Below are 16,438 nucleotides of genomic sequence, written 5' to 3'. Positions count from 1 at the left end.
GAACTATGTAAATTGAGCTGGGAGAAGAATGAATATGAAGATATGAATATAAATATGGAGAAGGATGAATATGAATATGAAGACTATGAAATACAAAAGGATTATTTCTTTGTGCGTGTGTGTGTTTGTGTGTGTGCATGTGTGTGCATGTGCGTGTGTTTCCCCAGTGCTAGTGATTGAATCCAGTTCTTACATAGTAGGTCAGCACTCTACCACTGAACTATATCCCCAGCCTCAAATATGAAGTTTTAGCTGAGACAACAACTTTGGCCACAATTTTTCTGTTCCTCTACAATTCTGTGTTGATTTTTGTTTCAGATCAATGGAGGAGAGAAGCGGCCTGCCTCTGATATAGGGAAAAAACCCAAAACCCCCAAAAAGAAGAAGAAGAAGGACCCTAATGAGCCCCAGAAGCCTGTGTCTGCCTATGCGTTATTCTTTCGTGATACTCAAGCTGCCATCAAGGGCCAAAATCCAAATGCTACCTTTGGAGAAGTCTCTAAAATTGTGGCTTCGATGTGGGATGGTTTAGGAGAAGAGCAAAAACAGGTAAGAAGGGATTCAAAATGGAGAAGTAATCAACGTGATTTGAGACAATGTATTCACTCTTCAAGAGATGGTTTCTGAGGGCTTTGGGTAAATTCTTCTGTGGCTGAGAATGTGCTCCGTCAGAACCAGACTTTAAGAGATGTTCATATAAATTTTATCATTCCTCTATAAACAGCATGTTAGTTGCTTAGTCTCAAAGTTTATGTAGCGTAGTTACTTTTGGAAGGACTTCTGCATATCCCAGCCAGGATTACCTCATTCCTCAATGTTGCCAATGTGATCATAAAGACTAAAAAAGTCCTTAAAGTATTTTGAGAACTGTCCACACCTCTCTTCAGCACTTATTGTTTATCCTTTTGCCATCAAAACTCTCTTTGCTCTTTGCAAAAATGAACCTCAAATTGAAGGGTTCTTACCCATAGTCATTTCCTAAAGACCTCTATGGTGTTATTCAACCCCCCATATTTATTTATACCACATTTCTAGGTTGTGTTAACTGGGACCAGATGCCAGCCTTTTCCTTCTCTTGTGGATTGTCATAGTGTAACTGAGGACCAAATGACACATGGTGGCAACAGCACAAGTAGCTCAAAAGAACTTAAAGTGGATGCAGGATCATAGAGACAGAATGAGAGTTCAGTGAACAGATATAGCCACACTAACAAATAAGCCATTTTGATACTCTACATCAAAACCAGGAACTAGATGTGCATTATCACTATGTGGACACTTATTGTCAAAAAGAAAACACTAAATAAGCATGATCATTAAAATAAGTCTTTGGAATGACTATGCAGATGTACTTTGTGCATTGCAAAATACTGAGTTGCATTAATGATCATATTTGGTTATTGATAGAGACACTTAACTCTCTTCACCATGTCCTGAAAAGTAGGTAAAAAAAAAAAACTAGAAAATGTCAAACCTATTTATGCATCTAGAAGAATCACTATCTATAATATTTAGGGTTTTATTAAGCCCTTTTATTCATTATCTCATTTGCTCTCTTCAATACTCATGGGTATTCAAATTTTGCAGACTATGAAATGGAGCCCAGTAAATTAAATGCATTGGTTTATGAAGACATATTTGCTGAGCACTTATTTTCCAGGCATTATTTTAGACACAGGAGATATGGCAGAGAACAAGTCCTATTGTATTGAAATTTTGTGTAAGATTACATGAGTGATACATGAAATTACTATGACTAGAACTTGTCACTTAACTTTCAGTTCTTTTCCTGATGAACTCTTTGTAATCAATAATAATCATAATGATTAAACCAGTTGCTAAGGAAACATACAACCTGGTCCTTTGGCTTCCTTCTCCTGTGTCAAAGCTATCTTCTGTCTTCTGTTTGTTCCAAGACTACCAGTCTGAAGGGATGCCTTCATTGGAGAGTACAGGCCCCTGCCCTAGGAGCACTGTGCTGTAAGAGCCATCTTCAAGGATGGAGAACACACCACTGAAACTTTCTGTGTACTGAATTAAAATATCCATCTCCCTGTTAATAGGATAGTTGATATTGTGTTGTGTGATTCTAATTAAAACCTAATATAGTTGTTTCAGGATTTTAGAGCTGGTTTCTATTCTAACTCAGATCAATTTGCTTTTCTGCTCCCAAATTCTGAGATATGGTTCCCAGTGGCTTTTGGACTTGAATCAAGGAGGAATTGTACAGAGAGACTTCAGTCCTCCTTTAGTAGAGCATTGCTGAATGATAAACTAAGTGCATGGGAACCCGGAATCCCAACTCTGTCCCTCTTGAATCATTCCACATTAGTGCCTCCCTGTCTTACCCATGAAGTCATGTGTAAGGACACACCTCTCTCTCTGCTCCAGTAACCCCTCTGTGTATTCTTGGATATGCACTCAGCTTCAGTACACTTAAACTTTTTTTTTTTCCTTTTTGAGATTGAATTTCCTGAAAGAAGCTTCCAGAAAGCAACTTCCCTCCCTAAGGACTGCATGCAGCAACTCTTGTTCATGAAAAGATAGGCATGATTTCCTGCTCATCCCCTCTTTCCTACCCAAGATTTGGTGACTGAATGAGGAATATTGTTCCCAGGCTCCTTGGTGCTACATTAGCTTCTACTTTTGTCAGAAGCCTTCTTTTAAGGAATGTCAGTCACCTCTACTAACATTCATCTTACTTCTAGCTTTCTGATCCCAGTCTTTCTAATTATTTCCCACATTCAGGATCAGTGGTTTTCAAAGAGGAAGATTGGTGAAGGTCTTGACTAGTCTAGGATTGGTCCTTTATATTACTGATATTAAAAAAGAAGTACCTGTTGTTTCTGGTGGAAAAGAATAATGTTCATATGATAAAAAGCAGATAGTTCCTTAATGCAGTTTACATAAATCAGTGGATTTCTTCCCACCAAGTCCATTGTAATATGGCTTTTTGTTTTTTATATAGCAAGAAGGAGGCTCCTCGGTAGAGCATTTGCCTAGAAAAGCAAAGTCCTGAGTTCAATCCCTAGTACCACAAAAAATAAATAAAAATAGCTAAGATAGAAAGAGGAGAACATTAAGATCATATCCCACATCCTTTCTGTCTGACCATATAAGGTGTTTACAGACCCAAAGAACATGAGATTGACCCAAAGAACAACTGTGATGTTAAAAAGAGAAATTATTCTCATTCTCCTATTCTAGTTTTCAAAATTGAGGCCAAGCCTTTCTAACGTAGACAGGATCACAATTATGATTTTTAATGGCATATATATAATGACAAATGTTTTCCCTTTTTTCTCTTATATTTTTTTTCTAAATTAGTAAGGTAACTCACAATCAGTCTACCTTTGGGATCTCTCTTCATGTAAATAGTTGGGGGAGAATTCATTTTTATAGATGAAGGATGAAATTGCATATAGGTGACCTATATAATTCATTAAGTATTATAAAACAATCTCAGAATCAAAATCCAATTGCTAACAAAAGTTCAACCAAGATTGTTTGGGAACATACTTTGAAAGCAATAACTCCATGTTTTGTTTCATATAAAAAGTAAATGTTTTAAAATTTGAATACTTATTTGAGAGTTACCAAAAAAAAGGTATTGGGAGCAATTTGGGTCACCCTAAGATGGTTTATCCCCAAGCCTGATGCTCCTTTGACTTAATAGGGATTTGACATAGCCTGTTCCTTCCTCATAAAAGATGATCTTGCTTAATAAAGAAGAAAGACTGCAGATTATGCTAAAAGGTTTGGTTTATGACACACACAAGATACAGGCCCATCCCAGGGACAAGCAAAGGAGGGTCAACTGCATGAAATCTGACGCTGCTTACAAAAGAGAGCATGTTGCATCAGACCGGCCACCTCTCTGCAGCAGTCCCCAACAGTCTGCAAGAGTTGCCAGCAAAGCAAACAAGCCTCCCTCAAAGGCACATTTGGGCAACCAGGAAATTTCAGCAAAACATCCCAAAGTGTTATTATGCTCTATTACCACCTGTTCTCTCCTTTTATGTTGACTCATGGTGCCAACATACCATAATATCTGTTTCAGACTTAAATTAATTGTGTTTTATTCTCATTTAATATTCAAATCGGGGAGCATGCACACTGCTATGTATTTTTAAAGGAATATTCTTAGAGAAGATTAGAGGCTTAGTATTAAACCTCATAATTTTGGACAAACATGCATGTTACAGAACAAACCCACATGGTGTTTTCATCATTGTGTAGGCAGCTGGCTGGGGTAGAAGGCTAAGATCTCACGTGCCACAATTGTTTGAAAATCCTGTTGTCATAATAGCCCTCAATTACGAATAGCTACAAATATAAACACAAACCGGGCAAAAGGGAAAAAAATTATTGATGACTTTTTTTGGGGGGAGGGGGGCTCAGGAAATTACAATATTTAAGGAAAAACAGTTATTAGTGGGATTACAACTGAATGTTTTTTTGACAGCCAGAGGGAACATGACTAATAGAGAGGCCATGTGTTCCCAGCACCCTCTCCTCCTCGTTGTGGAGGATAGGCAGGAATAAGCCGCTGCAGATCTTGATTTTTCAGAATCCAATTCGGGTGAGAAACTATATGTACTTTGGTTTCTGCAAAGAATCTTTCAAAAGAAGAGAAATCAAAAGGAAGCTGAAAGAAGCGATAAAAATCCTCCAGGAACACAAAACCTCCCTCATGAATCATTCCTACCAAAGCCACTGAACAAACTCTACATATCAGAGATCTCTCCATTTTAATACTTTGGAAGATGGTGCTGAATCTGGAATGGAAAGAGAATTGTGTTTGGGATTCCAACCGGGGGTTTTAAATGCTAATGACTCCTAAGACAATGAGGAGCCCATTTCAGAAGCATACCAAGTTGTTTAAAAGGCACCAGATGGAGAAAGGGGAATAAAACACAAATAATGCTGTGATGTTGGTCTTTGCTACTTATCTTCCACTGACTGGAACCTACAGAGAAAGAAAAAGAATAAGTTAACAATATCACGCCCTTTGTATTTAGGCTTCTTGGAGTTTCAGCCACCCTTAGCATATTTTTTTTAATGATATTCCAGCTAAATTTCTTATATACCTCTGTGGCTTCTGAGTTTTCAGATTCTGGTCATACTAGGCTAGGACCTGGGTTCCACGGTGACAATATAGCACAAATCAAACCTGACAAAATTAAAAAGGCAGTTCATCCTGGAAGCAGAACAGTTTTGGTCCAAAGAGCAATCAAGGGTTCCTGAGTCCTTTCTAGCCCCAGAAAGTCATCTTAAATCAGAACCAGATGTAAATTACTAAATGAACCTTAAGTTCCTAATTGGAGACACAGTTGGGCTGTGAGACATTTAGCAAATTACAAACAAAATGTTCTTGTTTACATTACATTAAATGGCTTTAAAGCTGCAGCCAAAGAGCTAAATAAACATGCTGTTAAGCTAAAAACGGAGTGGAAAGCCTATTCAGAGTGTGGTGCTTTGGGGAACACCAAGCCCACAGGGACTGAGAGAAGGTATTTCTGTAAATGCTGGTCCTATCCTAAAAGAAGGGAGTGGATCTACCTGGAGATGCAGAGCCTAATGAGCAGATATCACTTGCGGTGGAACCTTCTGAGTGCTATAACATATGCCTTCTTTCAGGATGCATAATTCATATCCAAGGATATTAGCCACAGCAGTTCAGCTCAATAGCAGCACCTCATTATTTTATCTCTCAGTATTTATTCCTATGTTTGACGCCTCATGAAATTACTGTTAATGTGTTTATATAAGGGCAGATCTGACACAAGTGGGAAGAATGTAATTTCCTACTCATTCTTCCCTGCCGCTGCGTCCTCTTTCCTAGTAGAAGTGGCAAGTGTAAATAGTTAATTTGCTTCAATTATGAGCCTGTCCTGCTAAATTAGAAGCAGCAGGAATATGAAGAGCCAGAATTATACTTAGGAGGCAGCTGACAAATCCTCTGAGCCCACAGAATCAAATCATTTACTCCTCACTGGTGCTCAAACACCCACTACATAAATGCTGCTGGGTTTTTTCCCCCCTTATCTTATGATAAAATTTGGATTTTATGTCAACAATACTTAAGGTTAAGGAAAATCCTGTTGCACTAGACGGTTCACACACATTTAGTTTCTCCATTCTTTTAAGGCTAGGAGGAAAGGATAGGTAAAACAATTGTTCATTGAAAAATTGTAGCATGTAAGTGACGTTCATCTTCATCAATTTGAAACTCAAAAATTAAAGTGTATAACATGACATGGTGAGCATATTTTATTTCTTAAATTCAGATAATCACCTATACATAAGTATTGGTACATCATTGTGGTTATTGTTTACCATTATGGGTACAAACATATTTAGTGCCTTTTTAAAAATATTTTTTAGTTGTCAATGGACCTTTATTTTATTTCTGTGCGGTACTGAGAATTGAACCCAGTGCCTCATGCATGCCAGACAAGTGGTCTACCACTGAGCCACTACTCCATATACACTGCTGGAATAGATATTTCCTTTGAGAGTTTACATGAATTTCAAATGAAGGGAGATAACTCCAACATGATTCTCATTCAAGTCTGTTGTGATTTATGTATTATGTGCAACAATGTTTGGGGTGGGTTATATATCAGTCCATCAAACCTCTTATTTCCATGGATGTATCTTCTCTTAGAAGATGCAATTTAGCAATTTGTCCTTGGCGCTCATGCTAATGCTGATTCAAAACAGAAAAATCCTTTTCAAGGGATTATACACTCAATAAATAGTCATGCACTGCATAATTGACGATGGTCCCATAAAATTATATTGCCTAGAGATATTGTTGTCTTAGTTTGTTTAAGTGCATTCCATAATGTCCCCATACTAAAATATCACCCAATGGTCCATTTCTTAGACCATACCTTGTTGTTTAGTGTTGCATGACTACATTTCATGAGCACCTATTATGAACCAAAGACGTCCTTGCATGCTGGGGCTTCAGCAGTAAACAAGATACAGGACCCTGTGATTGTGTACCTGACAGAGGCATCAAAGAGAGTTCTCACCAGTAGGCAGAGCCACTGAGCAAACAAAGATGGATGTGTATTTTTGCCAGATTTCTTGGATTCCCACCATGGTATTGCCTGCCACATACAGGCTTTAAGATATTGGGTAAATTGGTTATTCATTCTAGTATGAGCTTTCTTATCTGTAAAATGGGCATGATAATACCAATGTAACATCATTCATTTGTGGGGGTAGATGGGGAACTGAGGATTGAATCCAGGGGTGCTTTACCACTGAATTACATCCCCACTCCTTTTTATTTATTCATTTATTTTATTTTGAGACAGGGCCTTTTGCTGAGTTACTGAGGTTCCTCACTAAATTGCTGAGGCTGATCTGGAACTTGTGATCCTCCTGCCTCAGCCTCCCAAGTTGCTGGGATTATAAGTGTACACCATTGTGCCCAACCAATGCAACATTGTTATTGAGAGAATTGAAGATTATACATGTGTGTGTGTACATATATAGTGGCTGACACATACACACAAAAAAATGCAGTCAAGACAATTTTTAAATACATTTTTTATTCCATAGCTTCAGTACCTTGCAACATAGTAGGAACATAACAGATACTCAATCCACTGGCTAAAATTAATTAAACAACGTCATACCTACCTAGTCATCCTCATTTAATAAATCAGCAGATATGAATTATAGTCATTTTTTAAGGCTAGGAGCATGCTTCTGTTTCCTACCATCCCAGAAACAGATCATACCAATATTATTGAGACCCTTTAGGATTAAAAGTCCTCAAAAGTGATCAATGGCAAGATTTTTTTTAACCCATTTTTAAACACTACCTGTTTCCTATCCTCTGAATGCAACTTTGCAAAAATTCTTGATTTGGAGTCTTTAAGAAAATGCCAAGCAAATAACATAAGGTGGAAATTTAACCACAGTGAAGGGCTAAGCACTATATCAACACAGATGTACTTGTTGCAGCTGACCTAAACAATAACAGCCTTAGCCAAAGGTATATACTCTAAATTTCCAAAGCATAGCAGGGAATTGTGATTAAATTATCCCTCTTTATACTTAACAATGTTGCTAATCATTTCCTTTAAAATAGGTAATTGTTGTGAAAATCACATTAGAATTTAACCAAACTGAAAAAAAAAATAGGTTTTTCTACAGTGTTTGAACAGAATCCAGAATTGGAAGAATTTTACACTTTTTTGCTTATGACTATAATAACTGTCGAAATAAACCACTAGTAGAGATTAAGAGCCAGAACAGAAAAGAAGTAAAAAAGAATTCAATGGTATTTGTAAGATGTTGCTTTTTTGTATGAGTTGGATGGATTGTTTGTTTGGGGAAGGAGAAGGAAGTGAAATAATGAAAGGACAAATTGTATAATATTTTTTTTTCTGTTTAAGTCTGTTTTCCTCATCAATGAGGAACTGCTGATTTTAATTAGAGATCGTCAGCCTATAAAAACATGTGCATGCTGGTATTTAGTGCATTTTAAAAATGACTTGGTGAATCACTGGGTCACTCGAACAGGATTTAGATTCTCTAAAGTTGCCATTTGATGTGTATCTACGTATGTTTTAGTTTAGCCATTATATATGTTTTAGTTTAACCACTGAGATGCAATCCTTAAATAGGATATGGTTGCTTTCTTGGAATAACAAACCACAGCGTATAACTAAGTTAGGGCAGGATGAATTCAAAAGTGTTTGGATGAGCTGGGGGAAAATGATAAATGATGTATTATGATTTTTAAATCCTCATCTGGCCAACTTTGCACTTTATTTCAAACAGCTGTGGACCATTTGGAAGCCATTTTGTAGCTCAACTGAGTACTAATATTTACTGTATGAATCACATACCTTTAAAATATTTGTCTTTCCCTGAGAGAGAGAGACTGTTTCTTTCTGAAACTTAACTTTGACATAAATCAAACCCATCCTCATAGGTTAGGTTTGTGCACTTGATCATTGCAGTGGTCATTCATTGCCAAATGCAATCCTGCAAGCTTAGTGGTGTCTTCAAATAGAGCACTTTCTCCATTTGGGAGATTTGAAACATTTGGGGGGAACATTTTACTGAAAAAAATTTTTAAATATGTTCTAAAATAAGAATTTCCCCCACTTAGCTTGTGTGTCTGTAACTCTTACATACTAGTATCATTCTCTTATATTTGAGCTCTTTGAACAATTCCATTAAATATAAAATTCAAACAACATCCTTGTCCAATTTTAAAAGGTAACATCAGGAGAGATACACAGTGAGTAGTATATTGGAGTCATTAGGTAGTTCTCAAAGGTGGAGGTTCTGATTATTGTGGTGTAGACCACCTCGGATTTCAATTCTGATCTGGACTACTCCCCTTTAAACACAATTACAGAAATATACCTCCTGAAATGACCCCCCTTTGAATTCTCCCTCTGAACATCTGCAGCTATTCAGGAAAGAGTGGATCCATTAATCCAATGTAATGTGACGTGATGAGTTTACTCTTTTCTAAAGTGGCATTTAGGCACTTACACGATGATCCCAACATAGCCAATCATCAATAGCCAATAGGGAGCCATTTATAGAAAACAGAGAACTCTGAATGCTAGTCAGGTATCCCATAACAACATCGATCCTGGAGTGAAAGCAGGGCACATGTTCAGCCTGAAAAGCATGGAGTTACCACCTTTCTCCCCTGGTTGTTAATCAACAAATTTCAGGAAAGTTAACACTTTGTGAAATGTTAACTGCCAGGAGCCCCATGAAAGGATAGCATCGTAGAAACACTGTTGCTGTTTCAATAGAAACTCAATGAAAGAAAGATGAGAGATGCTAGAATCAGGCCATCTGGCAATATCATCTTATCTGCTGCTACTAAGAAATGACACTTTGGGCGCTGCTGACAACCAAAGTGTGTTCTGTTTACCTTTGGAAGCTAAACCCCAATTAACTGATGGGGTCACCTGGTATAGCCTATTAATAAAAACATGATACAACTCTGTAAGGTACACAAATGTGTATTACCATCAAAGATATATTTACTAAATATTTCCTTCCAGGTCCTCAATAGTATTTCTATCTGTGTGGGAGGAAAACCCTCTCAGAACAGTTTTAAGGTTTTAAAACTAAATGTAAACTTTGTCAGTTTGAGGTCATTAATTATAAATTGTGTCTGGGAAAGAGGTTTAAGGAAAAATTATAAACAGAAGTCTCTCAAGATTTCTACTATTTTTTGTTTAAAAACAACAAATGAAAGAGATATGGAGTATGGTTCAAACCATTTGCTCCACCCTAGCATTTCTCTGTTTTCTTGGGTAAATTTTCAAAAAGGGATTTGAATGAGAATTCCAATAAGTCAGTTCAATAATTTAGAATATTCTTGTAATTTTGAAATACTTCTGTACTGGACTCAAAAGATTTATTGCCTTTTCACTTTAAAAAATTCAAAACTCTTAAATAGAATTTTTAAAGTTTCTTCTTTTGCTTCCTATTTAGTAGTGAGGGCAAATGATCATATGATTAATATTGCACTAATTCTTGAGGCTTTTTAAAATTGGCTTTATTACCCCAAAATGCCAAGTGTAAAAGTCAAGCCTAAAGGCCTACCTACAGGAGAATAATTAGCACATTCATTTCATAGAGTCTCATTATAATTCTGTTGACAAGGTTAGTCATTTGTTTACCTTAAATAAAATGATCTGCTGTAATTAAAATATTCGTGAGTAAATAATTTTTCTCACATTTTGAATTTTGCAGTTGGAGACTGGGCTCAGCAACCCACAGTCATCATTAGAAACCAGAAATTGACCTCTCCTGCCAGCTAGCAGATATTTGGTCTCTAGACATAATTTATATTTAAAATACTCTGAGGAATTCTAAAGCCACTTTTCAATACGAACCAGTGTCTGGTTTTGAGCTGAGCAGTATGAAAGTCTTGTGCCCTGCTGTAAAATTCAAGATGTGGGAAATTTAAAATGGTCATATCAAGGAAAGCACATTTTCGTTTCCACAGCCAATGTTGAAAAATTTTTTGTTCTTTGGGGGGCTCATTTCAAAAGATGGCCAAACATAGAGTCTAAAACCTTGAAAAAATCAAGCTTAATGGCAGATGACCACGTGTGTTCACTGGGCCCATCTTTCACTCTGCAATCTAACGAGCCCTCTCTGTTTAATTTAGCAATGTGACCGTTAGCATGCAAGCAAATCCTTTTTCCATTCTTTGGCCCAATTTTGGATGATTTTACTTTTATTTTCAAGATGATTTCCTCTCAAAACTGAAAACTCGTGTAAACGGAAATTCATTTTAGACTATTGTTGTCTTTTCAGAATGAGGTGTCCACAGATCCTTGTCTTCCAGCGGTTTTGTTGAAAGGGATATGACCTATGCAAGCCTGGCATACATGTGGTCCTCAGCTACTGGGGGTCCCCTTCCACTCCCACATGTGTTCTTGACTGTGACCCCTGACTCCTGGAGTCTTTGAAAATAGAACCTCAATGCTAAAAATCTTAAACTAATGATGCAACTGCAAACTCTATTGCATGTCCTTTGATTGGCTTATTGAACATGATATGTCATTTTTTATTTCTCTTTGTTTTTGTATTTAGCATGGAACATAAATATTAGGATATGACAGCACTGTGGAATTGTCTGCCCATCATATAAATATGAATACATTATTTATTCAGGTGTGGTTTCCTTGGGAACCTTCATCAATATTATCTATCGAAGCCAACTACTTCTGTTCTCAAAGTAACCCAGATAAAGTCCTTTCATGTGCATTATGTAAAATGTAAAATTTTAACATTGTTAATCTTCTTATCTTGTCTACTTCTGATCTTTCAAATTTGTTTCCATGGGAAAACACTATCTTCAGGGAGATATATATTATTATATAATTATATGTATGTGTGTGCAATTATCATTCTGTATTGTATGTCTCTGAAAACAAAAGCAGATGCACTTTCTAATTTAAGACTCTTTGTTGTTGTCACAGGTCTATAAAAAGAAAACCGAGGCTGCAAAGAAGGAGTATCTGAAGCAACTTGCAGCATACAGAGCCAGCCTTGTATCCAAGGTAACGTGCAATTGTGTGGTATTGTGACGGATTGTGGCCATCTCCGTGCAGACTTTGATAGTCATTTAAAAATATAAAAGATCACTCTAGCATTCTGCACAGTCTTCTTTGTTGGGAAAAAAATACCATCCTAAACAAAGCTATAAGTTATGGAAATATTTGTTCATCACTAAAAGATCAGAGCATCACCCTCTTGGCTTTTCATAAAAAGCTGTCCACGCATGAACTTTTGGTTTGGTAGAGTAATCGTGATACATTCTTAATCCTGAACCAACTTTCCATTTCTCCATACCCAACTCTTAAATCACCTCCCTCCTTCCCATTGGCCTTTACTGAGGAGATGCCAACTATTTTAAGTTCCAGCCTCATTGCATCATGATTAAAGAAAAAAAGCTGGCCATGAGGGAAAGAAATAAATCACATCATTTTGTTTGAAAATAAAAACATCACTTAAAAATGTTTTGTCCTTCAGAATATCTTACACACCGAATCCTGCTCTTGGAAATACTCAAGAATTCAGCTCAGTTTGGTCTCGTGTTATTAAAAGTGCATTTTCCCCTCGAAGAATCCTCAAGGAAGTGACCACAGAAAGACTGGGTTGAGTCTAGAAGGATTTGGCACTGTGTCAGCTCAAGTCTGGACTTGGCTGTTAATTTGTTCGTTGTGACCCTGGGGCTCTGGACTTCATCTCATTCACGCATGAAATACTTCCTTTTTTTCATCCACAAATATCCATTCCCATTCTAACAACTCTAAAATAATTATATAAAGTAGCTTCTTTTTAAGGAAAATATATGCTGAATTGATTGATGCAGAAAAAATACGAAAGAGGGCAAAATACAAATAAGGAATTTCAGTAGTGTTGGTCTAATTCTACTGCCTATTCCACTTTTAAAATATGACACTGTGAGAAAACTTAGTATTCATGATTTAACCTTCTAACTCTCTTGCATTGTCTCAGGCTAGAGCTCACCATTGCTAATTCATCTAACTCTTTTTGAAGCTGTTTATATTTTCTACTGATACCATTTCACATTTTGGTGTGTGTGTGTGTGTGTGTATGTGTGTGTGTACACACCAAAATATGTGTGTGTGTATATACATATATATACACATACATATAGATGTATATGTATGTACATATAAATATACATATATAATTCACAGAACGTACATAAACTCATAACAAAATTTGGTGGATAAATATACATAAATATAATACACGGAATGCACATAAAATTATAACAAAAAATAAGCAAATGTTGGATCCTTCCAGTCATTACTCATATTGATATTGCTACAGATCGATGGACCAAATATAAAGGAGACTTGGAAAAAAATGAATTCTCTCTATCTCATCCAAGATAAGTTTCTTTTTGAACATTTTAAATAGAGTTTCAGAGCATGTTAACACATGAGAAAATCAATACAGGAAGTTCCAGTCCCAATACAAAGCACTCTGGTTAATGACATGCAGATTGCCAGAATGCTATAGTACTGACTAAGCCTTACTTCCAAAACAAGTGTCCTCAGATTTGCTCTTAGCTGCAACTTTTCTCACTATTCAGCCTCAGAGCTGCAACCCCCAGTATATGGCAATTTATATAAATGCTGCGAATTGCCGTTTCTACATTTAAGAAACCAAGCACTTTTTTTACAGCTTACTCTGACATTTTTCTTCTCTTTGGCAGTGGGGATTTTGCTAGAGCTGTTGAATCTCTATTTATGTACAACTATCTATTATGGTATACAAATTGAAGGAAAGTTACAATCACTTTTCCAGGTTGGGAAAAAATGACTCTCTTGATGCTGTATGTGAGCAGGTATTTGCTGTATAACCTTCTACACATCTACAGAAAATGTACCAAGCTACCCTCCCAAAGCATATGGTACATATATAAAAATTCATTTCTTTTCCATTTTAGTTGTGACTAGGCAAAAATAATAGCCATTCATATCTAAACATATATTTTTCTACATTATAGGTTTTTTAACCATGTTTTAAATTATTTCCCTATTCCAAAAGTCTTAAAGCAAGCAGCAAAGAGAAAATTCTTCGTAATATAATAGTTAAAATTCTAAGGAATCACATGTGACAGCCAGGCTCTCTGTTAATTTTTTTTAAAAAATTTGTCAACTAATTCATTATTTATTTGGTAAATTTTTTTCTGGGCATGTGATCTTTGCCAGGTTCAGAAGATGCAATGGTGAACCAGCAAATTCATTCCCTAGACATTAAAAACTTTTGGTTATATTGAGAGACCAATAGTGAAAATTTAAACTAATAAATAATCAAGGTATTTTAGAACCTAAGGGCATAAAGCAAAGGATCTGCTGGGCGGGGTTTGCAATAGTTTCTTGGAAGAGGTAACATTGAAATTGGGGATCCAAGGAGGACAGGAGTTTGCAGAAAAAGAGAGACTAAGGGGAAAGTAAAACAGGCAGCTCTTCAGCAAGTGCAAAGACTTGGGGTGCAAAACATCTCTCTGAGTTAAGAGGAGATCAGTATTTCCAGAGCTAAGTGATCAGAAGCATGGATAGAGATGAACCTGGGAAGGTGGACAAGAGCCCTTCACAAAGGTCTTGCAGGATGGTAAAAGGAACCAGAGTTTATTCTCACTTGGAAGGGAAGCCACTGAGTGGATTTCAGTAGGGAATGGCATGAACAGGTGGACATTTTTAAAGGATCACTTTATGTGCAGGAGTTCCCTTAATACTCTTGCCTTACTCCTTGAAGTAGGTTTGATTCCCAACATTTCACTAAAGAGGAAGAGTAGCACTCAGGTAAACAGAGACACAGTGATGAAGTTGGCATTGATCTAAACCACTCCTTGGCCCTTCTTCCTTTTCTTTTTGTCGGGGGGGGGGGCGCCCCAGAGGTGTGACCCAAGTCCTATTCTTGGTCTTTCTGATGGGCCCTGCTACATCTGCCAAACCCCATTTCCCCAAAATCATTCTCTCTTCAAAGGTCATTCTTGCCCATGAAAAACTGTTTTAACTAGAATGCTGTGTTTGTTTTTGAAGGTTCTTCCCAGCAACTTTGGTTTACCCCTCCAGAGTTGCATATTTTGGAATCTGTTTTCTCTGCAATGCATTCATTTTGCCAAATAAGACTTTTCATTCCTAGGCCAGTAGATCTTGGTCATTTGCAGTCACATCAGGGTCTGCTGCTTCCTCTCTGGGATGTGCTTTGCATCCAGCACAGGGTGCTCAACACCTGTTCCATGTCAGGCTGATGGCTAGGTGCTGAGAGACATAGATGGGTAGGAGAGATTCTAGTGGAATGTTTCTTGATACTTAGAAGTTTGAAGCTGTACTCTAAAATTAGCTGCTTCTTCCAGAACCTGAAGCTGTCATGGGATTAACAATGCTCTCCGCCCCTTTCAGTCATTAATTCTTTAGTTTACTTGTATGATATGCCATCTAATACAGCATATTCATTAACATGACCCCAGGCTTGAGTAAACTTGAAATCTACCTCCCTCTCCCCTCCAAAAAATAAATGAATATTCTCATCTTTGTACTTTCAAGTGACACATTCATACATATCATCAGCAAATTGTTGGATTGAAATTTTTTTCACCGTAAGATCACAAATACAAATGGCATCCTGCTACTGGGGAGCCTCTCAGGGCCCTACACTGTGCTAGGCTTTTTGTGTAGATTCGGTTTCCACCACAACTGTCCTGCTCAGTAGGATAGAGCCCTGCTCTCTCTGGGTAGAGACTAAATAGCTTGCCCATGGTGAGGAAAGAACACTAGTGGTAGGATGAGGACTCAGACTCCTCAGTGTCCTGGTCCAAAGGTTCTAGGCTTTTCTCTACCTGAGCAATTGTCAAATATTTGCATCCTTAGAACTGGTGTCTCTTATTCTCTCTGATAAAATTCTGTGCCTCCTTTTACATATGAATAGTTTAGAGTATAACCACCCTGGCTTAAACAAGGCCCCGGTCCCCAGCAGGCTGTGTACTCGTAGCTGTCACACCACATCACTGCATCTAGAGACTAACCAGAGACCTTCAGGGAATCTGGCCCTGCAAAGGGTTTGGAAGCCACTACTTTGTACCACCTTGTCCCAGAAGAGTGGCTGCTTCACCTGGTCATGTGGAACCAGTGACAGAAATGCCCAGTTGGGCTACTCCCCACTGTTCCAGCATGCTGCAATTACCCATCAACAGGAGCATGGAGTCTTGCAAACAGAGTTAGGTGGACCCCAGAATAACTTACCCAATTTTACACTCTGTAAGTTAGTAAAGGGAGAGGTGAGAAAGGGAAAATAATTGCTAAAATATCAAAGATGAAAAGGTAGTAGCAGAGAAGAGAGAATTCAAGTTTATTAAACCCGCAAAATAGAGAGGGTG

At 37.4% G+C, this 16,438-nt stretch overlaps 1 protein-coding gene across 1 annotated transcript in view; it reads left to right on the top strand.

The window, feature by feature from the left end:
* Positions 1–16,438, top strand: part of Tox (thymocyte selection associated high mobility group box) — a 297,744-nt gene that overhangs the window by 266,856 nt on the left and 14,450 nt on the right. The window contains exons 5-6 of the mRNA XM_026390809.2: positions 319–549; positions 11,997–12,077. Coding sequence (XP_026246594.1) covers positions 319–549; positions 11,997–12,077 — 312 coding nt within the window. The remainder of the gene's footprint in view (positions 1–318; positions 550–11,996; positions 12,078–16,438) is intronic.

The sequence above is a fragment of the Urocitellus parryii genome, chromosome 7 (genome assembly GCF_045843805.1).
Source record: "Urocitellus parryii isolate mUroPar1 chromosome 7, mUroPar1.hap1, whole genome shotgun sequence".
NCBI lineage: Eukaryota > Metazoa > Chordata > Mammalia > Rodentia > Sciuridae > Urocitellus > Urocitellus parryii.
Note: the sequence above shows the minus strand (reverse complement) of the source record. Positions and strands in the feature narration are given on the sequence as shown.